Source organism: Nanorana parkeri, unplaced genomic scaffold (assembly GCF_000935625.1).
Source record: "Nanorana parkeri isolate BGI_ZX_2015 unplaced genomic scaffold, ASM93562v1 scaffold396, whole genome shotgun sequence".
Classification (NCBI taxonomy): domain Eukaryota; kingdom Metazoa; phylum Chordata; class Amphibia; order Anura; family Dicroglossidae; genus Nanorana; species Nanorana parkeri.
This window is the reverse complement of record NW_017306664.1, coordinates 27833-53394: the sequence shown is the minus strand read 5'-3', so window position 1 is coordinate 53394 and position 25562 is coordinate 27833. Positions and strand designations below refer to the sequence as shown.

General features: G+C 42.7%; 1 protein-coding gene across 2 annotated transcripts; it reads right to left on the bottom strand.

Annotated features, from left to right (window-relative positions):
* Positions 1-758: 758 nt before the first annotated feature.
* On the bottom strand, positions 759-23168 carry LOC108789431 (microsomal glutathione S-transferase 2-like). Of its 2 annotated transcripts, XM_018559454.1 has the most exons (5): positions 23097-23168; positions 12708-12807; positions 5230-5300; positions 3137-3218; positions 759-1071 (listed from the first exon to the last, which is right to left on the bottom strand). In XM_018559454.1, exons 1-5 carry the CDS (start codon positions 23152-23154, stop codon positions 933-935), a joined length of 450 nt encoding a protein of 149 aa, XP_018414956.1. In that variant the 5' UTR covers positions 23155-23168; the 3' UTR covers positions 759-932. The 2 variants fall into 2 exon arrangements, with proteins under 2 accessions (XP_018414956.1, XP_018414957.1); XM_018559455.1 differs by lacking the exon at positions 3137-3218 and having other exon boundaries at positions 950-1071.
* Between the last annotated feature and the right edge of the window lie 2394 nt (positions 23169-25562).

Here is a 25562-nt window from a genome sequence, read left to right as displayed (position 1 = left end):
TTTATCCCTGCAAATAATTGCACTTAGTGTCCTTTAGTAAGGCTTCTTAGGAAGAGGTAAGATTTGCACATGGTAGAATAGAAAGAAACATCACCATATCTGTAGTTTTGGTTGGGAAATCTGATAACATCAACCGCCTGTAGCAACAGGCTTTGGGCTTGTGTGGAAGGCATCAGTTTTACATCAGTTCAAGATGCTTCTGAGATCATTCAGAAAACATTGACAGTTGCTATTGACCTGCAGTTGACCCTCTTCTGACCCATATTTGATCTGATTTAAGCCAGCTTTGCATTCTCATAGTGCCCTTAGTCAGTCGTATTGCCCAAACCAGCTTTCATTATTTGAAACATTCAGCCATGCATGGCCATATGTTATAGCTGCAAAAAATCAGCACCTTTACCGGTCTTCCAGGCTGTGCAGACATTGTGCAAAGACAAAAGAAATAACTGCTCTTTAACCACATAATCGTTCTATCACAATGCTAACTGGTTTTCCTTTTCTGCTGCTAAGTATCTGAATGGTTGACCATCTGCTGGGGTAGCCCCCATACACAGGTAGGTTTTTGGCAAGTTAAAGTATATCTAAAGCCAAACCCTTTTTTCAGTAGGGGATGGTTAAAACTCCTGTTAACTTTTTTCTTCTATTTGTGCAGTGTACCATTGAGAAGATTTCCCTCTACTTTCTGCCACAAAGATACAACAAAAAGGAGTTAAAATGCAAAATATTGAGATGTACTGTATGTCTTCTGTCTGACTGATGCATATTATGTAATGCTTTCTACCCATTAATGCAGTTGCACCATTGTCCTGCATTTTCTAACATAAGTTTATGACAATGCCAAATTAAATCTTTCACTTGCTCACTGTAAAAAATATGATACAATTTTTTTAAAAAGTGATAAAAATATGTTAATAACCATATGTGTTTTTCTTTTATCCTAATATCAAATTATGTATTTTGTTCAGCAGGTTCAGATGGAGGTACTTGTCTAATAGACCATTAGTGACTCCAGTCGCAGACATGATCAGAAGTAGTATCAATGCCAACTTGCAGAAAGCAAATCCATGTAACCTAAAAGATATAATGAAACCAGGATTAGCCATGTCTGACGCACATTCTTGTATTAAAGCATTAGCTGTAAGTGAAAGCTCACTAGACTGTCAATTACAAAGCCTGTCTTGCCCACAGTCCACCTACCTTCCTGACGTCACTGAAAGTGTAGACCCAGCAATGGCTAAGGAGGTTGGTGTGTGGAAGTAGCCCACCCACACACCTACATTCTTCCTTCTCTTGTTTAAGCCATGGGGGTATGCAAAATCCCTGCCTTTCTGAAGGTGAAGGGTTTGGGGTTGATCTGAAGGTGAAGGGTTTGGGGTGATCTGAGGTCTGCAGGTGCATGAATTTGGGCTGATCGCAGGTCTAAATAGGAATGTTTTGTGTTCATCAGTATTTGATGGAGACTACAGTAGTTTGATTTACCTAAAGTAGTTGGTGCCCCTCAACCCTTCCACAAGGCCATGATGGAGGTATCACTCGCTAACGGATGAACCCCCCAGTTATATGTTTAATTAAATGATGGTGCCACTTTCCCTCCTCCACAATGCAGAATATAGAAAGCCTGTTTTATTGAACTGGAATCTCCGGTTATGAAAGATATAAGAAGCCAGCATGGGACATATCTTTCCAGCAAGAATGTAAAACTAACAGACTAGTTCTGGGTGAAGCTCGTAATAAAGTAGTTTTAAAGTTAAAGATAAGAAATATGCTTATTTAAAATTAAAAAAATATGCTAAACTTCTGATAACTGTAATATTTTCCAGTTGTTTATTTAAGTACTCCTGCACTCAAAGCTGGCAATTTATAGTTGGCTTCTTCTCGGACAATGCACTGATTTTGCAGTCAGACTTTTTTTAAAGTGAGTTCCTGCAAGCATACTGCCATGAAAGAAGAGACAGTTCATTCATTTCTACCCCTCATGGTGTATAATGGAGCTAAAAGGCAACATTTTTCAAATATGTAGATCAAGGTTACTCAAACTTTTTATACAAAGGGCCAGCTCACTGTCCTACAGACTTTGGGGGGGATCAGACTAAGGCCAGTGAGAGTAGAAAATGCCCTGGCGTCAGTGGAAGTAAACAATCCCCTCAGCTCAGTGGTCAGTGGGAATTAAAAATGCCCTAGTGTTAGTGAGTAGTGGGAGTAAAAAAATGGCTTAGCACCTGTGGTTTGTGGGAGGAGGAAAATGCCAGTGGAAGAATAGTGCTCAATGGTTGGTGTAAGCTGTAAGGATAATTTCCTATGTTTGGTGTCAGTGGAAGGAATAGTGCCAGAACTGTCAGTTAAAGGCATGCAAAAGGTCGCAGTTTTGGGACCTCTGTGGTAGATTGAGCAGTGCCACAGAACCTGTGACCCCCAACAAAGCCCCATTTATATTTTTAGAGGTGTTCCATTACATACTAGTGTAAGTAGAATATCACATTTCTCCTGACAGAAGGGAGGAATCTTGGGTAATACATGTGCCACAATGGCAGCTGAATAATAGAGGTATCAAGTGTTCTCTAGGTACCTAGGGAGACTCCTGGGTTCAATACTGCCAGATGTAAGGGAATCATTTTTGAGTCCATGTTTCATTTACAAAGTTCCAGTTGGGTAATCAATTTTGTTTTCTTTAATAACAAGATTCCAGTACAGAATTGTCTACACCTTATTCAGATAGCTCCACTTCCATACAAATATAAAACAAGGGGTTAACTCCTCATGTACTGAAGAAATTAGGATAATCCAGAACTGCTTATATGTAGTACCTATATTGGCTTATATCAAACTTACTTATGGATGCTTTGACCTTGTTAGTACAAGATGTAGAAACTATCTTTTCAACTTAATTAAAATATCAGAATTGTACCTTTATATAAATAATAGCATAATAAAGATGATTTTGTTTTTTTTAAGAACTGGAGGAGAGAAAAATGGAGTTATTGCCTGTAGCAACTTGACTACTAGTTTCACTTTCTGTGAAATGCAGGGTATAGAATTGAAGCTAAAATTAGAATTAGTACTATAAGCACAACTACCAGTTTTCACAAATGAGTTACAGTGTGTTACAATATTTCATACATTCTTGAGGCCAACTTACCTGCCCCTTGCAGACTGTGAGTAGCCAAAAAAGTACACATGCCGGCCATAAATGTATAATAAGCCAAACAGAGATGCCATTTCTGAAATAACAGAAGCATAACAAAGAACCTGTTTTATTAGAAGTCTCCCATTATTATTTATTTTTTTTCAAAACTGTATTTTGCTCAGCAGTAAGAAACAATATGTCCCATGGGCAGTACTTAGCCCACTACCTCCAAAAACAAAGATCTCCCTATTTCCACTCCCTACAGACACACACACGCACACACGCACACACATACACATCATGCCCTTGCTTTGCCTGACGATAGTTCCTCTCCTCCAGTGTCCTTTGACCGTGGACGGCTCCAATTCTGGTCAATTCCTGCTGAATCAGCCAAAATAAAAGGCATGGCTGGCCCTGCAAACACCAGCCCGCTTGACAAATGTTCATTTAAAAATCAAATGTGCTGGGCGGAAAATTATAAGCTGTACAGTGACTGCATCCTATCAGATGCAGTCACTATTTGACAGCGCAACTCTATTTAGTATGGGCTATTAGACCGGTCCCTACCGCTCCCCCTCCGATCCAGTGAGGGACTATCCCTCAGCGTCCTAATGTCCAATACACAGTGTATTGGATGTGATGTTTAACAGGACCGCTGCAGCAGAAGGGGAGCGAGGTTTCAGGTACAAGTCTAACAGCCAGGTGGCTGCAAGGTTCAGGTGAGTTTCTCTTTGTTATTTTCAGAGTCTCTTAAAAGCCCAGCCCAGCCCCACTTATATTCACGTTTGCAGTGCTCCCCCCATTTCTCCATCTCAGTCGTGGCAAAATGCAGTTTCTCCAGGGAAGGGGTAAGCAGGAGACTACCTCCCATAATGCAGTGCTTGGACCTTAGCTGCCAATGGCCAGGCCCAAACAAGATGGAGGGGGTGACAACCAGGCCTGGTGCAAGGATTTATGCCTACACAGTCGAAGGTGGATTTTTCCCATACATCCTTACGCTACATTGCTGGGGTGTAACATGGTCAAATTGCAACGCCCCTTACCTGAATTGCAGGGTTCTTCTCCCCACAGGCTGTTTTTTTTAAGTTGTGCGGCTGTGCGTTGCTCCACCAACATAGCCTGCCATCCATACCGCCTGCCATCTTTTATTTTTAAATGCATGCGTTCGCGGGGGCTGAGGACTTTCATTTTTTTTGGGGGGGGGGGGGGGATTTTTAATTTTAGTTTATTTGACTTTTTATTTTTTTTACTTCTTTTTATTTTTTTGTATTTTCAATTTGAGTTTATTTAACTTTCTTTTTTTTTTACTTTTTTTTTAACTTTATTGCTGGGAGCAATAGTTAGCCTGCTATTGGAGGATATTTCAAATTGCAATAGCCAATAACAGGCTGGTTATTGCACCCACCCACTGCCTGCTGTCAATCAGCAGAGAAGGAACCTGGGAAAATTCTCCATCAGGTCCTCCTCTGCTGATAGATAGCAGGCAGTGTGCGGGTGCAATAGCCAGCCTGTTATTGGCTACTGCAATTTAAAAGAGCCAATAACAGGCAGACTATTGCTGCCACCTGCTGGATTTGAGACGTTCGCGGCTGACAGCAGGAGCGCAGCGCAGGGGGCAGAGGGGGTAGTAGCGTCACAGGGGAAGGAAACAGACACAGTCACAGACTGTCAGCATATTCTCCTTACAGACCGTAATCGGCTACCTGTCCCCTCTGGCAGAGATCGCTGCAGCCGATTACAGCCTGTAAGGAAAAACCACTGACAGTCTGAGTCTGCAGCGGGGAGAACGGGAGGGGTACAGTTATCTGCGGGGATGGTGCTACCTGTTCTTAGCCCCCCCAACAGCGCCCTTAGAGGGCCACTTGTGCTGCCTTGCACTGGCGCCGGCACTGGTGACAACGCCAAACCTGGTCAGCAGAAGAGAGGACATTATAGGAACTAAAGCCAGTTCCTTTTTCTTACTTTGATGTGCTCACAGTCATACTAAACTCTGCTTTGCATTTATCACCATCCTCCATTCTCTTTCCATTTCTTATAATGATATGACATTGAGGTTAATGTGTTCAGAATCAGATACAAATTATGTAAGCGTACACAGAATTTACCTTGATTAAAGAACAAACCCGCAGTCCAAAGGTCAATCAAAAACAGCCCATAGAATTCAATACAGTTTTGTCTGCAAGAAAACATATTGTTACAAATCCATAATTTAATAAAAAATTACTGTTTATTGTCATATACTGTGTTTAGATATACGACATGAAGGGAAACCTAAACTGTAACATTTAGGTAAATGTCTATTAAGAGAATCCTACAATAATTACAGAGTGTAACAAATGCTGCGAACACCAAAAATGCAGTTGGATGTGCTCAGGGATTTTCCAGTTTCTACAGTATAATGAAGGTCATAAACAGGCCAAATGACATAATTTGATTTATTACTCGTACTTTAGAGCACCAACATATTACACAGGCCTTTTACGCAGGTTCCTGCCTACCGGACACGGCATCATTTTGAAAGAACTCCAGGAATTAACAAAATTAACCCTTACTCTGCTGCATGGGTTAACTGCTTGTTTCGTCTAGGGGATGGATTAAAGAAGATATAGTTACTTGATCCTCATTCCCACCGTGCTGCTAGAAAAGTCCCCGCAGCCTCTTCTCCCCCGGGCTCCGGAGGTCTAAGCCCTGATGACGTCATCACATCTAGTACAGTCCATTCACTTGCATTTGACATTAGAATGCCAAGAGACATTCCACAACCGGGAAAGGGGGAAAGAGACTCTGTCAAGTTTTTATTGCTGTCTGTGTCCATATTGAGGAGACTCGTCTTCTATGTGTTCTGGTGACCATTGTCACCGAGAAAGAAAGTGAGGGGAAAACCAAAATTTTAGAGATGTGTTCAGAACAAGAGGTAAGGTGAAATCTTCCAATGGGGACACCTTCTAAGGGGACAACTGTCTAAAGCTTGCCATACACTGCTGGAATTTGGGCCGAACCCACGTTTTTTTCCAGGGACAACTGTCTAAGAGGAGAATCCCCACATTTCGGAAGATTTACTCTTATTTCCTGTTGCATCTCTAGGACAGGATGTGAAGGGAAATGTTTCCCTATGGTACAAAAAATAATCTGGCAGGGGTTTTAACATTTCCCTACGCTATACAAAACTAAAACAAAAAGGTTAAGGCTGTAGATACAAGGGGGGAATTTATCAAAACTGGAGTAGACAAAATCTAGAGCAGTTGCCCGGTGCAAACCAATCAGCTTCTCTGTTTAGTTTGGCCACTTATCGTACTTGCGATCAGGGGAGGACTTGCAGATGATTGCAATGGTGAGCGGGCAGTGTGCGGCTTTCGTCTTGTGATCGTGCTACCAACCGGGTGGGTTTTCCAGCGTGCTCGTAGTAATGCAGTCGCACACTGCCCATACACCTTACGATTATCGTACAATCGCTGGATCATCCACGATTTTTCGTACGATAATCGTTAGGTGTATGGGCAGCTTTAAGGTGCCCATACACCTTACGATTATCGGATGACACTTTTTCGTCCGATGATCGAACCGTCTTACGATTTTTGTACGACGGCCCCATCCTGCCCCGATTATCGAAAGGATCAATCAGCGGTAGTTTAAAAAAAACACCTGGACGACTTGTGGTAATTGACCGCAATTATTTTCGTTTGCGCATGCGCAGTGTTAATCGTACGACTTACGACGGAAACGCCACCAACCATGCGAACATCGTACGATCGACCAAAGTTTTCAAACATGCTTGACCGTCAAAAGTCGTACGATTGTACAGTACTATCGGCCGGGCACTCTATTCACACGTTACGATTGTCGTACGAAAAGTCGATAGCATACGATTATCGTATGATAATCGTAAGGTGTATGGGCACCTTTACACTGATAAGCCATAACATTATGACCACTGACAGGTGAAGTGAATAACGGATTATCTACAATGGCCCCTGAAAGTGGGAGTGATATATATGGCACCAAGTGAAAATTTTGTTCTTGAAATTGATGTGTTGAAAGCAGAAAAAAATGGACAAGTGTAAGGATTTGAATGACTTTTACAAGTTGACCCATGTGCACTGCCAAAAGTGCCTACAACGGGACATGTGAGCATCAGAACTGGACCATGAAGCAATGGAAGAAGGTGGCCTGGTCTGATAAATGACAATTTATTATAGATCATGTGAGTGGCTGGATGCATGTGTGTTGCTTATCTGAGGAAGAGATGGCACCAGGATGCACTATGGGAAGAAGGCAAGCCGGCAGAGGCAGTGTGATGCTTTGGGCAATGTTGTGCTGGGAAACCTTGCCATTCTTGTGGATGTTACTTTGACATGTAACACCTACCTAAACATTGTTGCTGGCCAAGTACACCCCTTTATGGAAACAGTATTCCCTCATGGTAGTGGCTTTTTTCAGCAGGATAATGTACCCTGCAAAAATATTTAAAGAATGGTTTGCGGAACACAACGGGTTTGAGGTGTTGACTTGGCCTCCAAATTCTCCAGATCTCAATCCAATGGAGCATCTGTAGGATGACCTTGCAACTTACAAGACTTAAAGGATCTGCTTTAGCAGGCCTAGATTGTTCACTTCTACTGCCTTCTCCAAACTCTTCACCCTTTTGTGTATAACCCAGTAAAAGGAAGTAATGCACTCTATAGTTCGTGAGTAGATAGTGATCTCACATTGCCATCACCAGTTTGTGATCTTTTGACCGTCTTGTGCAATTTCAGTCATAGTATAATTTCTATTATATGTTCTAACCTTTACAAGGTAACTAACAAGCTAAGCAAGCTGTTCCTCTGGATTAAGGTGGCTACACTAGAGATAACATTGTTTCACAATAAAATAGAGACCTCCAGAACTGGAGTGATCCACCAGCCTGGAAATTCCCTGTAATGTACAGTGGCTAAGTTTAGCACTTCTGCCTTGCATTTCGACTCACTTCGACTCTCAACCAATACAATGTCGGCATGGAGTTTGCATGTTCTCCCTGTGCTTGCGTTGGTTTCCTACAACACTCCAATGACTTTCTGGTAGGTTAATTGGCTCCTGTCTAAATCAGCCCTAGCATGTGTACATGTGAGATAGTAAGTAGGGATGTACAAATACCCCGATACTATGCATTTTCATGAGTACTTGTGAAAATGCCCCGATACTAAGCACCAATACCAGAGCTTTAAAGATTTTAATGTAAGCCAGCGCTATAAACAGGCTCTGGTTCACAGGAAGGCTGCCAAAGTCCCTAGCAAGTGGGAGACCTCGGCAGCCTTCTTGTGAACTGCGGCACCTGTTTACAGTACCAGCCGAACATCTCCTTGAAACCATGCTGCCCGCACCCGCCCGCGAGACCAACCGGACCCCTGGAGAGGCCCTGCACAGTCCTCCTACGAGCCCGCACAGCCCAGCATAGACCCCACACAGCCACCTGAGGCCCCACACAACCCACATGAGGCCCCACACAACCCACCTAAGACCCTGCACAGCCTCCTGAGACCCGCCACAGCCCCCATAAGACTCTGCATAGCCCTCCTGACATCATCCACTGGAGACATCAGGCCAGTACCCCAGAGCAGCACAGAGTATGTAGCTTCATATTATTCTGCATTGAGGTATAATGCATTGCTGGGATTTGTAGTCCTCTATAGCTGGTGCCATTCGGCATTGCTGTATAATGTATTGCTGGGATTTGTAGTTCTGTCTAGCTAATGGTAATATTCTGCATTGCTGTGACAGAACTACCAGGATCAAAGCTGGAACCAGGCCCTGGCACTTTACCACTGTCCTAAAATCATGAGTCTGTATTGTTTTAGAAAGGCTATCACATGACACATATAAAAGTATTAGTAATTGGTATTGCTGAGTACTTGAGGAAAAGTATTGTTACTCATACTCGGTGTGGAAAAAATGGTATTGGTGCATCCCTAATAAAAACCTTAGATTGTGAGCTCCTTGAGGGCAGGAACAGATGTGGATATACAGTATAAAAAGAGCTGTGCAAATTGTTGGCACAATATAAACACCTGTAATAAATAAATAATGAGTCACTGTTTTCCAATAAGCAGATTGACTCCAGGCACTGAACAGGTTGATCGCTTATTCAGAATGTGCCTGTACATTACCTGAATAGGGACTCATTCCCACCAGATGTCTTGTTGCTGCATTTTCAAGCACAGGCAGAATGCACGGACAGGAGAAAATGCATTGTTTTCAGTTCGGCCTATTCCCACCTGTGCAATGAAGATACATTCTGCAGGCTGCATTTTGGGTGTGCTGACCTGCAGTTTGCAATTCAAGTCAATTAAAAAAATGTAATGCAATGTACACCAATGAATGTCAATGTATTACTAAACCATTTTTTAATACAAAGCACCCATTCCAATCGCTTAGATCTTTCCAACACTAGCACACTGGTACAAGTGTTCAATAAGTGGAAAGTTTATTGGCTGGGCCGAAAGTTTTATCCAATCATGAGGATGGCATCCGCAGTTATAGATTTCAGGGAGTGCTTGTTTTATAGCTCTTTTACTGCTTGTAAAAAATATGTCATACTTGAAGGTACATAGTCTGGGCACGGGTGCACTTTAAGGGCCACACATGTAGCCTTCAACTCCTACAACGTCTGTCTTGTTACCATTTCAAGAAAAATGATTAGAGGTGTTAAATGTGTCAGCCAGCACTTCTAGATGGATGTCAAGCAATAGTGCTCATACGGTTTAGTAATGTCACATTAATGTCCTGTAATAAGCTAGAGGCATTTGTAAAGCCCACATTAATATCACAGCTACAGGGATATCTAATATGAATAAATTACAGGCTTTCACCTCATTCTCCACTAGCGCTCAAGAGAGAAGGGAGGAAAGAAAATTCATAAACACAATGATATGTTTAGCCATAGCCAGCTAGAGAAGCCAGAAAGGACCACATGAGGACCACAAGCCACCAGCTGTGCAGCACTAATCCAATCTGTACAGGTGGCTTTATAAGCATCACTCCTATGTATTGCTGTTGACAGAAAGAAAATGACTTCTTTGGGCCATTTAATAAGCACCAGTCTATTCATGTTATTTACTCGGTTTTGATTTTGACATTTTGTTACAGGTAATACCTACTCTAACAGGTTTTTCTGTGTTTCCATGTTATATATGCCTATAATTTACACAGCGTATATAGAATAAAAAGATACCACTATAGTGTGTAACAATTACACATCAACCGATATGGTTGATAACCTATAAGCATATATGTAAGAATACCACCTCTATGTGGAGCAATGAGGTGGAAAAAAATGAGGTGGAAAAAGAAGTTATACTCCAACCAATTGGCTGATTAATTATCAAATTTTGGTTGGAGTATAACTTCTTTTTCCACCTCATTGCTCCACATAGAGGTGGTATTCTTACCTATAATTTACACAGCTATGTCTGGCAGATCAAAAGACCTGTTTTTTCTCTACTGTAGTTAAAGCCCATCTCTAGAAAAAAACAAAAGTCAGGCTGTGTCTGCACTTCAAGGGTTACATGATCCTTTAGGTAGGCCTAGGGCAGCGATGGCGAACCTATGGCATGGGTGCCACAGCTGGCACGTTGGGCCATCTTTGCTGGCACGTTGGGACATCTTTGCTGGCACGTTGGGACATCTCTGCTAGCACGCGAGCCATAAGCTTGCCTCATTCCTGTTATCAGTTATCTGTCAAAGTGACCGATATTACCGATAATATACACTGTGCAAATTTCAGCTGGTTCATGAGGAACCGGCCGAAATTTAAATAGTGGGGACGCTGTCCGGCCGGCATCCCTTGATCAGCTGATCGAAGGAGCTGGTCAGAAGCCAGCAGCCATTGAGCTGCCCGCACTTTTCAGGTATTATGACAGTAGCTGCTGAATACAAAGAAAAAAAACCCAGCAAATAGCAAGGGAAGCATTAGCTCCTCAGATAGCAGCGGGAATCTGCAGATAGCAGAGGAGCTAATGCTACCCCTGCTATCTGCTGGGTTTTTTCTTTGTATTCAGCAGCCACTGTCAAAATACCTGAAAAGGGCAGGCAGCTCAATGGCATTAGCCAACAGCAGGCTGGCTATCGATTCCCCTGCTATCTGCTGGTTTTGGGGGTTTTTTTGTATTCTGAAACAAAAACAGGCAGCTAGGGGTTAACGAATGTCAGGCGATTGCCTGCTGTTTACATTCAGCTGCTGGTGCAGAATATAAACAGATATAGGTACCTGATATCGGTTATCGGCCTGAAATGTGGCCCATAATCGTTATCAGTAACGAAAAATCTATATCGGTCAACCCACAGTACAGTATAGGTTGCCACTTTGAGATACATAAGTTGGTTTAGTGATCCAGTTTGGCAAGTCATGCTCAAAAAGGTTTGCCAACACTGGCCTAGGGTATTGGGTAAGGCAGTCCTTCTTACCTAAACCCTACTCCCCTGGCAGTTGGCACTCACCTTGTCTCACCTGCGCCTCCGTTAGTGGATGGCCCCTTGGAGTCATGTATGGCAGTTTTGGAGCCTATATGGGCAGGAAACAAGGAAGGTACAGTCCTGTTCCCAGGTACCCTAGAGCTAAACAAGCAGCCCTACTACATGGGGAATTATCATGGAATTCAGCTTTAAATAACACATACATGTCTTGCCCATTGCCCAGCCTGTGACTGGACAGTGAGTGGAAAAGTAGCAGATTGATGATCTGTCACTCTTCTTTCTCCTCCTATCAGCTTATTTCTTGTTAGCACATGAGCATGACAGGATAACTATTCGGTTACTTGTGCTGCTTCTCTCTCCCAGTGTGAGCTCTGCTGTGCAGGGAATTATAAAAGGCTGATACTAGGTGAAATGTAGGTATTTACACTATGTGCATTAAAAATACATCTAATGATGACTGCAGAGCTGCATTCATTTGCATCTTTTATATCTGCCTGGAGTTTAGCTTTAAAGGAGAACTATGGGGTCAGTGTTTTTCCCCATAGTTCTCCTTGGGGTAACGGGAGGACAAAAACTAGCGTCCTCCCGTTACCCTAAGCTCAGTATACTGAGACGCCACAACTGGAGCGGATCCCGACTTAGATGACGGGATCCGCCCAGCTGCGTGAGTGACAGCAGGCTCTGCCTATCTAGAGGCAGAGCCAGCTGTACCCGCCCCCTCCCCCGTCCGTTCCGCCAGTCAGCGCTGGCAGATCGGAGCGGGGAGAGGGGAATCCAGCCCCTCCCCCTGTCACGGCAGAGAGCCGTGACAGGATCGAGAGGTGAGGGAACCCGGTATGTGTTCCCTCACCTCCCGATCTACTGAGCCGACCTGTGACAGTCTCATTGTCACAGGTCGGCTTAGAACTATGAGTTGAGTGGAAATCACTCATGTCATAGTTCTCCTTTAAGGCAACGTGCCATGGGCAAAATGCAGTAACATATAACAGCCAATGTTCATTTACATGTCAAGCTAGGGCCATGATTAGCTGATGTGTTTAAATCCAATTTGGTTGCATTGTGTGTGCAAACCTTCGCTGATCTGCTTGGCTAGTAAACACAGACTATGGTATCTGTATATAACACATTCACATACTGTGCTCTGAAGGTTCTCTCGAACTCTGGAGGTCCACTGACAGCAGGAGGTATCACCTTGTGTTTTATTCTACATTTTCCCACCAGACTGGCAAAATGCGCTGCAATAAAACAATACTGAAATGATCATATAGAACACATACATAAAGTACAGCCGACACCTAACAATTCAGTTGATGTTATTATTCACATTATAAAACCAAAAAATATATTTTACAGCATTTAGTAAATTGTTACTTTTTTAAGGTTATTCTATCTTTTGAAATGTGATACATTTCCATGCTTATTGTTAAATGACTCCAAAGGTTTTCTACTTTGAACCCGGCGATCTGTGGATGTGTGTACATCTAATAATAGCCTGATACTCATCAGGTTACACAGCATGCTTAGTAATATCTGGTCATGGATGCTGTGTCCTAATCACCAATAAATATGTTTTATAAAGTAAATGACTTTTTCATGTCTTATGATTTATTTAGCTTTCTCTCAAGATAACATTTGAATTGTCTTTTTTCATACAACATTTGTAAAAACATTAACAAAAGGGGAAGCATCTTCAGGCTAAACCGGTTCTTTTAAAGTAAACCTGTGAAAACAGGACAATACAAACTGAGGACATAAAAAAAAACTTAAAGATCAACTCTAGACACATTTTTTAAAGCTTTATTTAGTGTGTTGAAGGTTGACAACTATACTGTATATTGCTGTCTTTGTCCCCATTTGGGATATTTCCCTTTACTTCATCTTTGATGAGTGTCTGGCAGAACAGAAAGTGATAGAAAATCTTCCTACTTTCTGTCTACTTAAAAGAAAACAGACAGAACAGGAAGTGAAGGTAAATCTCCTCACTTTCTGCCTACTTGAAAGGTATCAAACAGAACAAACGTTAAGGGAAATCTCCCCACTTCCTGCCTACGTTAAAGGTATTCGACAGAACAGTAGGTGAAGGAAAATCTCCCCACTTCCTGTCTACTTGAAAGATATGAAGGGAAATCTCCCCACTTCCTGCCTACTTGAAAGGTATTGGACAGAACGAAAAGTGAAGGGAAATCTCACTTCTTGCCTACTTGAAAAAAAGGACATCTCACCACTTCCTGCCTACTTGAAAAATATAAAGGTATATCTCCCCACTTCCTGCCTACTTGACAGATATCAGACAAAACAGAAAGTAAAAGGAAATTTCCCCACTTCCTGGCTACTTGAAATATATTGGTCAGAACAGGAACTGAACAGGGTAATCTACCCACTTGCTGTCTATGTTGTATGTGTCAGACAAAGCCGGGAGTTAGGAAAAATCTCAAACTATAATTATAAAAACACAAGAAGGTTGAAACTCTGTCAGGATTTACTATCTGTGTCCCTATGAGGGAGATTTCCATTCACTACCTGTCTATGTCTAGGTGACATATAGCTTGAACTGGAGTTAGGCTTCAAGCAGAGGTTACCTGTAGTGAACACTGCATGTGAAAATGATCAGGTACATGCGCAGCTGAATTATAACCAAATCGCAACTTTCCCTACAAATGTCAAAATGACCGTTTGCCTCCCCATCCCTATTGGTCAGATAAGCTGTCCATCATGTTAAAACACCTATATGGAGGTTTGGGCGTTGTGATAGGGCAGTAGCAAGCTAGATTTATACAGGAAAAGTCAAGATATTAATCTATATTCCAAGTATGCAATCCCTCATGGTTCACTCTTTGATTCGCAATAAGGCTTTCACTGAAGGCAAGCCTTCTTGTTTCATTTTACGTTGGGGTTTTGTATCTTTTTAAAGGTTGAGAAACACTGTGCTAAGTATTGTCAGAAACAGCAGCACTGGGTTAAATAATGTTACTAAAAATAAGGATCTGTTGAAGTAACTACACAGAACATTAATATTTTCCTTTGGAAATTCCTTTTCCAAAGTAAGGATTTGCAACATGTTCCTATCGTTCCCCAAGCACTCCTCAAGGCCTGGGGTAGGAAAAGCTTATTGAGCCATATGACCCCACAAACCTAGACTGCCAGCCAAATACTTGTTTAAGTTTGTGTCATGTTACCCTAAAATAAATACAACCTGCTGTGCTGAGTCACACTGGTGGGGCCGATCTCATTCACCCTGATCTAAATACAAAGATGGACCTGTTGTTTTTCTCCCAAGCACTGATGCCAAGATGTCTGTATTCAGTGTCTGTGTACGCTTACCCTGAAGTCATTATGGCACCCAGCAATACATAACCTCGGGAGATATCTGTCAGAGAATGGCTGGATTGTTCAGGTTAGACAAGTTTTAATGTTCTCTTCCCATGGCTGTTAAGCTTTTGATGCAGAGATCCGCATGATGCAGAACGCATTGCGTGGTATGCACTGAAAGAAGTACTGCGCGCAGTTTTCTTTGTCAGCACATCAGGCCGCGACATGGTACAACTGCATCGCACCACACTGTGCCCTAGGAAACTTAATGAAATGTCACTTGTGACATTTCAATAAAGTTCTAACAAAAAAAGGTAAACAGTGCGATGCGCCTGACAACGCAACCCAGCGGCAGTGCATTGTAGCTGGGGTGAATTGGCCCTTAATGTTTTTAATATATCAACATATAAACAGTTTTGTGTCAGAGAAATCTGCTAAAATATTGGTCAGGTAACATTTTTGTAACAGATCTGAACACAGGTGTATTGTTTTCTATGGGACAGGGCACACATTGCCTAAAGATCAGTAAAGTGCACTGTGTTCAGTACCACAAAAACAAAATAGAAAAATCTGCATCTGAGGTCCTGCGTATGGACAACATTTACATGCGTAAACCACAAATGCACCCTATTGGGGAAGTCTGCCTCCTACAAACAAAGCACGCTGGAGCCCCCTAGCATCCTTAATTGCTACTATGCAGGAAGATTGAGCCACCTATGACCCTTTGCTGCTTGTATACAGGCACATGTCCTTTATCACTAGTAAGGGGGTGGCTTGAGCCACCTAGTGTCATTCATAGCTAGAAAGCAGGTGGCTTGAGCCATTTGGCGTTCTTTGCTAGTATGCAGGTGACTTAAGCCATCTAGCACCCTTCATACCTAGTAATTGGGTGCCGTGAGCCACCTAATAATCTTCATCGCTAGTAAGCAAGTGACTTGAGCCACTTGGCGTCCTTCTTTGCAGGTATGCAGGTGGCTTGAGCCACCTATGACCCTATATCGCTAGTAATCGGGTGCCTTGAGCCACCTAACATACTCCATTGCTAGAAAGCAGGTGGCTTGAGCCACCTAGCACCCTTCATTGCTAATATGCAGGTAGTTTAAGCCACCTAGGATCTTTCATTGCTAATATATGGGCAGCTTGAGCCGCCTACCACCCTAGCAACCATTAGGGCATCTTAGCTCTATATGCATGTAAACATTACACTAATGTTACATACATAAAGCATACAAAACCCTTTTTATGCCAGATTTTGCTGTTAGCAAAATCCGGTGTACTAGCTGCCGTTTTTTCATACAGCCACGTGCATAAATCTTCACTGACATCCCTGTCAAAGCAACCTGTGACCACTTTAAGCCCCCATTCCCATCATGGCATTGCGGTGACGCGTGTTCCTGTACGTGCATTTGTTTCCCGTGTCACAAATTTTGCGACATGCTTCCATTTCCCACACGTGCACATTCTCACGTGTAAACGCATGTGAAAACACTGCTTTTGGGGTGCCGTTCACTAGTAATGGCAGTGCAAGTGTGTTCCTCGTTTGGTGTGCGTTTCGTGAACACGCATCAAAGCGCACACAAAGATTGGAATCACTATGTATCCATTTCTAATTAAAATCCCCTGGACTTAAAGCCACAATGAACTAAGGCATGGTTCACACTGAGCGGTTTGTAGCGCTTTTTCTGCCCTAAAAAAACGCTAAAAAAATATACCCCCCAAAAAAATCCTATTCATTTCTATGGCCCTGTTCACATCTGAGCGTTTTGTCACAATAAGCAAAATGCCTTTTTTGCTGCATACTACAGCTCGTTTTGGCCCCATAGACTCAATATGAAACTCTTGAAAATTTGTGTTTGCTGTGTCTTTGCGCGTTCCTATACGCGCGTTTTATGCGTGTTTGCTCATTAACATCAATGAGCTACAATCTGCTCACAAAAACTCGCAATTTGATTTATACATTAAAAAATGCATGAAAACGTGCATCAAAAACGCACATAGAAACGTGCAAAAACGCTGTCGCCTAGGTGTAAACCCAGCCTAAGGGTAAGTTCTCACCTTAACTACATGTGCCTGCGCAGCTGCACTGCAATATGGTTTAACGCGTTTTACCGCGCTTTTAACACAGGTTTTTTTTAAGCTTCAAATTGGTTTTAAGGTGCAGTCCAATGCGTTCCAGTACATTTGAATGTGTTTTTAATGTGTTTTGATGCGTTGCGTTGCGATCAGGTGCAGCTAAAATAGGGCAAACAGTATTTTTCTGACTGCATCGGAACGGACTGCACTGATGTGAATAGAGCACCAGAAATCCCATAGGAAAGCATTGTGATGGATTTGGATGCAGCTGCCAAACTGAACGGACTACATTACAACTTCATCTGGTGTGAACTAGCCCTTATTGGGAAGAGATGAGATGAGAAAAGTATGATGAGAAAAGTACCTGTACCTGATGGCCTAGTGTTGAAGGGTCTGCTAGGTACCTATTCTCAAGATAGGATATGGCATAATCTTGCTCAGTTTATAAATAATACACATATGTAATGTGTTCATGATTAGTATGACTTTTCTTCCACACATGGGTGAACCCGAGATCTGGGTGTGTCTGTGGAAAGTGTTACTGCTCTGGGATCCCAATAGCAAAACCTCACCCCTTGTTCAGTCTCTAAGGAATGAGATCATTTCATATCCATGTTTTCTGTTCTGGGTATGTAGTTCCTATGATTATAAGAGATTGTGGGAGTAAGTGAAAGAGATGTTCTCTGCACAACAAAGTATTTTAAAGCTGAACTGAGGGGAAAAGGAAAATCCTCCATTGCAGTGGGCCTTCCCCTGCACTACCAGCACAGCCCCAATGCACCTGGTGTGAATGGGCCCTAAATCTACCTTCAAGTTCCCCATCAGTACATACACAGAAGCAGAGGTGAAGGAATTTGTTTTTCCACAATGCAGTGTAGTTACCTGTGTGGGAATCCACACAACAAACAGTTGCCAGGACTCCAGGGTAGGCATGCATGTTAAAACTGATTTAAAAGGCATTGCATCTAAACACAGATACACCTTTGGAAGTATAAATGTGTTGATGCCATAACTGGGTAACAGGTGAGCACATATTATTGAATATAGAGATAAATATGAGCCCTCGAGGTGTATGGTTTAGTAGACGTCACAGGCAACAGAGAACTGCTAGTTGAGACGGGGAGTTGCCACTACAACAGGAATAGAGGGGAAATATTCAATTGGAAAGATATCCTCTCACTTCCTGTTGAGTCTACAGAAGAGAAAGTGAAAAGAAATTTCCCTAAGACACAAAAAAATTACCTGATAGCAGTTTTATCCCCTACTCTATCCAAAATAGAAAAACGTTTGGGCCTTGGATACACTTTAACACCCACCACAAGACTAAACACAACTCTTAACCTGTCCCTAACACTAAAATGTAACCTAAGCCCTAAAATTAGCCCTTAATAGTTAACCTTCCACCCCTTGAAACATAATCCCATAGTTGTTGCCTTAACTCTGAACCTCTCCTCTTAACACTTAACCCCTAAAACACTGAAATCCTGAACCTAAAACATACATAGGCCCTAAAATCTAAGCCCTAAAGGTGGCCATACACTGTACAACCATCGCAAGACCTTAGTCTTGCGATGGTTGTAAAGTGATTAAAAAAACGTACGATCTGCCCATGTTGGACAGACAGATCGCACTCTCGATCATTGCAAGCCCGCCCCCCTGAGGGCCGGGCTTCCGATGACCGCAATGCTGAACGGGCAGTGTGCACGTGCGCACACCGGCCCGTTCGGCATTTGTCTCCCGAGCACTGTTCAAACCAGCCGAAAATCGTACGATTCTCGGCTGGTTTTCTAACATGCTCCTTAGACAAAAGACGTGCGACCGTACATTAGAAACGTACATTAGAAACGGTTGCACGTCTTCGTTCACACTGTTCGATTCTCGTACGATCGCGGGATTTCCCGCGATTCTCGTACGAGAATCGAGCAGTGTATGGGCACCTTAATACTAATTAAACCTGAGTCCAGGGCCAGTGCTGCCACTAGGCAGCTGTATAGGGCGCAGTGTCAGTTTCCAGTGTAAGGCTCCAGTGAGCACGGTTCACGGAGGGATATGGAGCGGCCTGCACAGTTCCCACCCCTGGCTGGCTTGAGAAGAGGGGGAAATGACAGCGTCTGCAGATCAGCTCAAGATGGCCTCCCCTGGGACACTGCAGCAACAGCAGCCACCCTGATGGTATGTGCACCTTCTTGGATGGGGTTGGGGATCTGGTAGAGGGGGAGTTTGTCTGCTGTACATAAATAAAGAAGAGTGAGGGGGGTGGATATGGTAGAATTTGGTAAAGGGAGTACATGTAGATTGGGGAGGATGCAGAGGTTGGTGGGTAGAGAAGAGAGCAGGTGAGTGAACAGAGGTGCCATCTTCTGATTGCTTCTGGGCTGCCCAATCTAAGCCCTGGTGATCTCCCTCTCTATGTATACATGCCCCCACCTCTTCTGCTCCATGTCAGCCTGCCTCCTCCCCCTTACTCCATGTCAGACTTTTACACCCCACTTTGCCAGATGCAGCACCACCACCACCAGCATCTCGGTAGCAGGGCTAGCCTGACATTGCTGGCAGTGGGACTGGCCAGCTTGGTAATACTCTGCCATGTAGCCCACATGCCTGGGTCAGTTTGCCACCCTCAGGGGCTTTTTATGCTGCTGTGTTGCCCATTTAGTCTGAAGCAGATAAAAACGAACAAATGTGTGTATTGTATTTGCCTACATATGCTTCTGTGTGTGTGTGTGTGTGAATTCACATATATATTAACACCATCATATTTAAAAAAAACAGATGATATATTGTGGTATTATGTGGCAGAACTGGGTGTTGTTATCACCCAGGACTCTCAGCCAGAGGGGCTGAGCGGTTCCAGGAAACAAAATCTTTTGCTGGGAAAGAACTGGCTTTCCAGTTCTCTTCAGGTTTTCTGGATTTGGCATGGGATCCTGGAACTGGGAGATTTCAAAGAGAATTGGGAGGGCTGAAATCTCCATTCCTCGGTCCGTGGTTTAGTAGGGACCAGCACCTGATTGCACACCTGTACACAACACTTATGGGAAGGGTGCTGATTAATGTTCTGGGCTCCAGCTGGGAAGAGGAACAGAGGTGTTCAGGAGGACTCCACCCAGAAGTCAGAGGGGAGCCAGGAGGCTGTGTGTGCTAGAGGCACAGGGAAGACAGCTGTGGAGGCTTAGAGAGCCAGTTACACATGGAGTATGTGTGATAATCTTTAGTCGGTGAGACATTGTCTATTGCTGAAATACAAGCGAACCTTATGTTGTTACTGAAGAAAGTCATTGTTTTGTTGATGAAAGAAATAAAAGACTGTCCTGTTTTATGTGAAAGTGGCTTTAAGATTGGTCTTTGAGCGCTCACCTAAAGTAGTAACAAAAAAAGTGCAATTTTTTTCTTTGGGGAGGGTGTAAGTAGCTGGTCTTGCCTATAGCGCACAATAGTCTAGCACCGGCTCTGCCTGACTCCATTGTACAGCCACCTTGTCCTGTGCCAGCAGCCTATGAATACTGATCTAGACATGGGACAAGCAAAACAGATCTTGTTTTACCTGCATGACTGCCAGATTGTTTTCCATAAGCAACAACTGGTGAGGTGACAGGCCGAAGCAAAATACTGAAAATTTGGGTGAGGGAATATTCTGTTATTTCTAATGTCTGATTCTAATAATTGCAGGTAATACTTAATGCAGAACTCCAGGCTGACCGCTAAATATACAAGTGATCATATATTGACTTATTATTATTATTATTATTATTATTATTATTATTGATTTATATAGTGCCAACAGTTTGCGCACCGCTTAACAATATAAGGATCAAGATGGTAAGGAGGGCACTGCATGCGAGGGCTTACAATCTAATGGTGCCCATACACTGCTCGATTTCCCGTACGAGAATCGCGGGAAATCCCATGATCTTACGAGAATCGAACAGTGTGAACGAAGACGTGCGGCCGTTTCTAATGTACGGTCGCACGTCTTTTGTCTAAGGAGCATGTTAGAAAATCAGCCGAGAATCGTACGATTTTCATCTGGTTTGAACAGTGCTCGGGAGACAAATGCCGAACGGGCCGGTGTGCGCACGCGCACACTGCCCGTTCAGCATTGCGGTCATCGGAAGCCCGCCCCTCAGGGGGGCGGGCTTGCGATGATCGAGAGTGCGATCTGCCTGTCCAAGATGGGCAGATTGTATGTTTTTTTAATCACTTTACAACCATCGCAAGACTAAGGTCTTGCGATGGTTGTAAAGTGTATGGCCACCTTTAAAGGGAGGGGCATATAGTATATTCTGTTTATTCACTCTAGTGATCAACACACCTCACACCCCACATTGCACAGACAGCCAGACAGATGACAATCCTATTTCCTGCCTTGTCAATTGACACCAATCAGAATCACTTCTGAGTCCTGACCAGTCAGGAAGCTGTAACACTGAGCCAGGTAATAAAGCCTCGTTCACATGGGTGGTAGGTTTACACACCCCTCTGAAAGCAATCAGTGGTAAAACGTTTCTCAGATTGTTTAGAGATGGTTCACAGGAGTTCAGGTGGCAATATTGCTGCCTTCTTAATGTGTTTTTTTTCAAACCCACGGGGGATTTTATATTGAAATGCCATGCCACTTGGCATGTGGTTGCAGCACGGTCCCATTGACTTTAATGGTTGTGTTGGGAAATCAGCACCGCCTGCCAAACACAGCATGCTGTAAAATCACCGTGACCATGAATACCAACATTTAATATAGTAGGTCGGTGGTCATGAAGGGGGGTGGTGGTAAAAACACAGATCAACCTACTGTTTTTACCACCCTTTTGACTCCCGTGTGAACGAGGCCTAAGAGAGTGGCAGTGGACAGAGATGTGTGACAGAGATGTGTGAATCACAAGACTGCTTGTCTACAAATACAATCCTATAACGGATAAATGGTTCACACATATACATTTCTACTGGGGATAAAGCTGTTTGCCTGAAGTATCTAATCAACTGAAATGTGCCGTAAGATACCTGATAGATATATATATATTAGTGTGTGTATAAAAAAAAAAGAAGGTGGAAATCTGCATTAAACAAACCATTGAAACTTGATCTGTGGACTAGGGGAGAGGGACGTGCAAAAAGGAAAATAGGGAACACATCTATATCCTAAACTAAAGTATCTTTAAACTTGGTCATTTAAAACAATAACTGTAGCAAATAAGTATTAACGTGACTGACCATAAACAACTGATCTTCGTATATTTCAAGTAACAGAGTACTGATTTTTCTTGAGCAATGTATATTTTCATGAGATGACCATACCAGAGTCCATATTATCAGGGAACACATAATAAAGATATTACATAACATGTTCCCTGGAATTCACAGGGTGCCGTAGAAATCTGTCTCCCGTCCATGCAACAAAGTTGCGACAGATGTCGGTAAGGTGTATATGAATCTGTTGCAGAATTTTATCTGCAACACAATACTTACATGTGTGACTTCATTTACTTCAACAAGGAAGAGGTCTTATTTACCTCCACTTTTCTTATCATTAATATGGCGGTATCTCCTAATGAATTTGTCACAGAATGTAAATGTCTTTCTAATATGAGACTTTCTAATACAGCCATAACACCAGAAAAGTGTTACAAATGCCTTACTGAATTGCCCCCACTATATGCTCTTCTTTTCCTATAGTGCAAATAAGAGGATAACCTAGAGGTCAACTTCCTTTATTATGTGGCTTTGCAGGAATATTTTTATAATTGAACAAACCTGTTTTTGGAAATTAGATCACAGAACATATGGCGAAGACATAGTCTTACTGCATACCATGGCCCCCATCACCCTAAGGATACCTTTCATATTAAATCCAAAGGTAAACGAAACCTCACTCGGATCTAAGGGATCATACTGTCCAATATGATGACCTTCCATACTGGTAATAATCAAAAACATCTAGTAGCTTAAAGGATGTTCCTGTCATCAGAACATCTGGTCCAGAGCATTACTGCTCCTAGATTGCAGAGCCTACAAGGTTTCAGGACATAGAATGGTATAGAAAAGTTCTCCCTGATCTTCTGGAAGCATAGATAGGGACCTTACCCGAGGCACACATCAGGGCATAGCGTGGCCATTGGCCAATGGCTGAACACAGCAATGATCTTACCTAGCTGGCAGGCAGACAGCAGAGAAACAGCAGCAAGCAGCACAATGTCAGCAGCCATGTTGCTAGAATGAGAGAGCGAGGGAGAGTAAAGGGGAGATCAGGCTCCCAGCTAGCACAACACACTGAGGCACGCCTTCCTCATTCGTGCATGCTACATATTAACTCTTGCAGTGCGGACAGTCTCTAAAAATTACAAAGCGTTGATGCTGCTGGTCAAAAAGTTATTTGTGATGTACATTAATGATGTTGTATTACCCTGTACACTAAAGTGCATTCATATACTATTTAAGAGTAGTTCGCCAACAAGGAATAAATAGATGCAAGATTTTTAGACTGATATCACTCATTTATCAGGTTATAGAAGACTGTTCTTCTTTGGGGCATATTTATAATGCAGTGATTCTGACAGCGATTGACTTATCCCTAGTGAATGTTTGGTGAAGTCACATTCACTACTTTATAAGGGCTCATTCACATGAGGCATTAAAAACACTGCATACAGATGCGCTCAGCATATCTGTGCGTATCTGAATGCAGAATATGCAAATACATGGCCCCATACACATAGCTGTGTCTGGGGACATGTTTTTGCATTGCATACAGATGCACACACAAAAATGGAACAGAGCTCTGTCTGAGGCCGCAAATAGTGTGTTTTTACTAATTTGCGCATGTGAATACGTGCATTAAGTTTCTGGTGCTTAGTGATTGCATACAGTGCTAGAAAAAAATTGTATGCATAAAAACGTATATGAACCAAATGTGTGCATACACGCGCATATTAGACATTTAACATTTGTTTAGTTCTGAATTGAAATTCGGATGAAGATCAGCATATTTGGAGGTTCCAAATCTTCTGAAATTAACTAGAAGGTGTTAGACAATGAAAAAAAAACAAAAAACGGCGTGGAGTCCCCCCCCCAATTCTTATAAGACCCTTGTGCAGACCCAGGGCATGTTAAGGGCATGTGGCCTGGTATGGTGCAAGGGATGGGGAAGGGGGCACACGATTGCCCCTCCCTTTCCAGCTCTGCCAGGCCACTGCCTGGATCAAGTCTGGTGAGGGATTCTGGGGAGACCCCACACTTTTTTTTTGGGTGTTGGGTTCCCCCCGTAAAATTCCTAGCAGACCTTAAGGCTCTGGTATGAATTGGGGGGCCCTACGCTGTTGTTTTTACTTAATTGTGAATAATTCAATCCAAATACATCCAAAAATGAAATATCGGATCCATCTGAAACCCAAATAACGACTATCTCACTAACCCAAATTTTGGATCCGATAATGAAAAGGAAAAAAATCTGAATTGATCCAAAACAAAAAAATGTTCTGGTGGCTTACATCTCTAACGCATATATATGCGTCTGCAAAGATGCTGACAGGATGACAAATTGCGCTCAAGGTCGGACATCTGTCCCACACCACAGGTAAGTGCTGGATGTGCGAAAACATGCGAACACCCGTAGACAACTGCGGCTCCTGTCAGTTTGTCATTGGTGTGTACAGGCTTCCCAGCCACAGCTGTTCACATACACCTATCATCCCAGCCGCCGAAATCTTGCCACAGGAATCCGCGGTCCCATCCTAATCGTATATGTGAATGAGTCCTTTTGTGGTTCTTACTGTGATGTAATTTCTATCACTTCAAGCTACATTCTCCTAAAATGCAAGTAGCTAACCCCTCATTTGCACAGCTAAATGACTTGTGTATAAACAATAGAACAATGAAAGATCCAGCATAAACATTTTTGATGAGAAACAGAAATTGAAAGTTGTTTATAAACACTAGGGGACAGTAAGGGCTCACAGGTGTAAAAACACTGCATTCAGTTCCAAACAATGTATAGTTACATAGATACATACCGTGTTTCCCCGAAAATAGTCATTAAGGAGTCCTTAAAATTGAGGATTAATGGTCTAGTTATAACCTGGCTTAATTCCTTAAGTACCTTGGGGTGAAGGTTATCCGGACCCACTGCTTTGTTTGCATTGAGCATTTTAAGTCTTTGTTGTATCCCGGTTTCCGTCAACCACTGGGGTATAGCTTTTTAAGGATCCGGGCACAGCAGTATTGTATGATATTGGCCCACCATTGCATTGTGCTTGGTAATCCTGTGCTGTGTTCAGCTGGTAAAATCAAAGAAGAAAATTCTTCCACTGCAGTCAGTATTTAAAAAGCCCCATTGACACAGAATCCTTAAGCATCCCATTTTCAAAGGATGCCAACGGAAGGTAACCCAAAAACGTATGGGTGTGAATGGGACCAGTTCACACTGCTGCATCGCATTGCAATACATGCAGTGTACTGAAAGAAATGTAGAGCATGCTCTACTTTATTTTAGCGCAATGTACATTTTTATTTCAACAAGTTTTATTAGATTAAAAAAATTACAGAAACAATACAAATAACAAACTACATAAAAAGCCAAATATAAACAATAGACAATTATGTCATTAAAGAAAACACT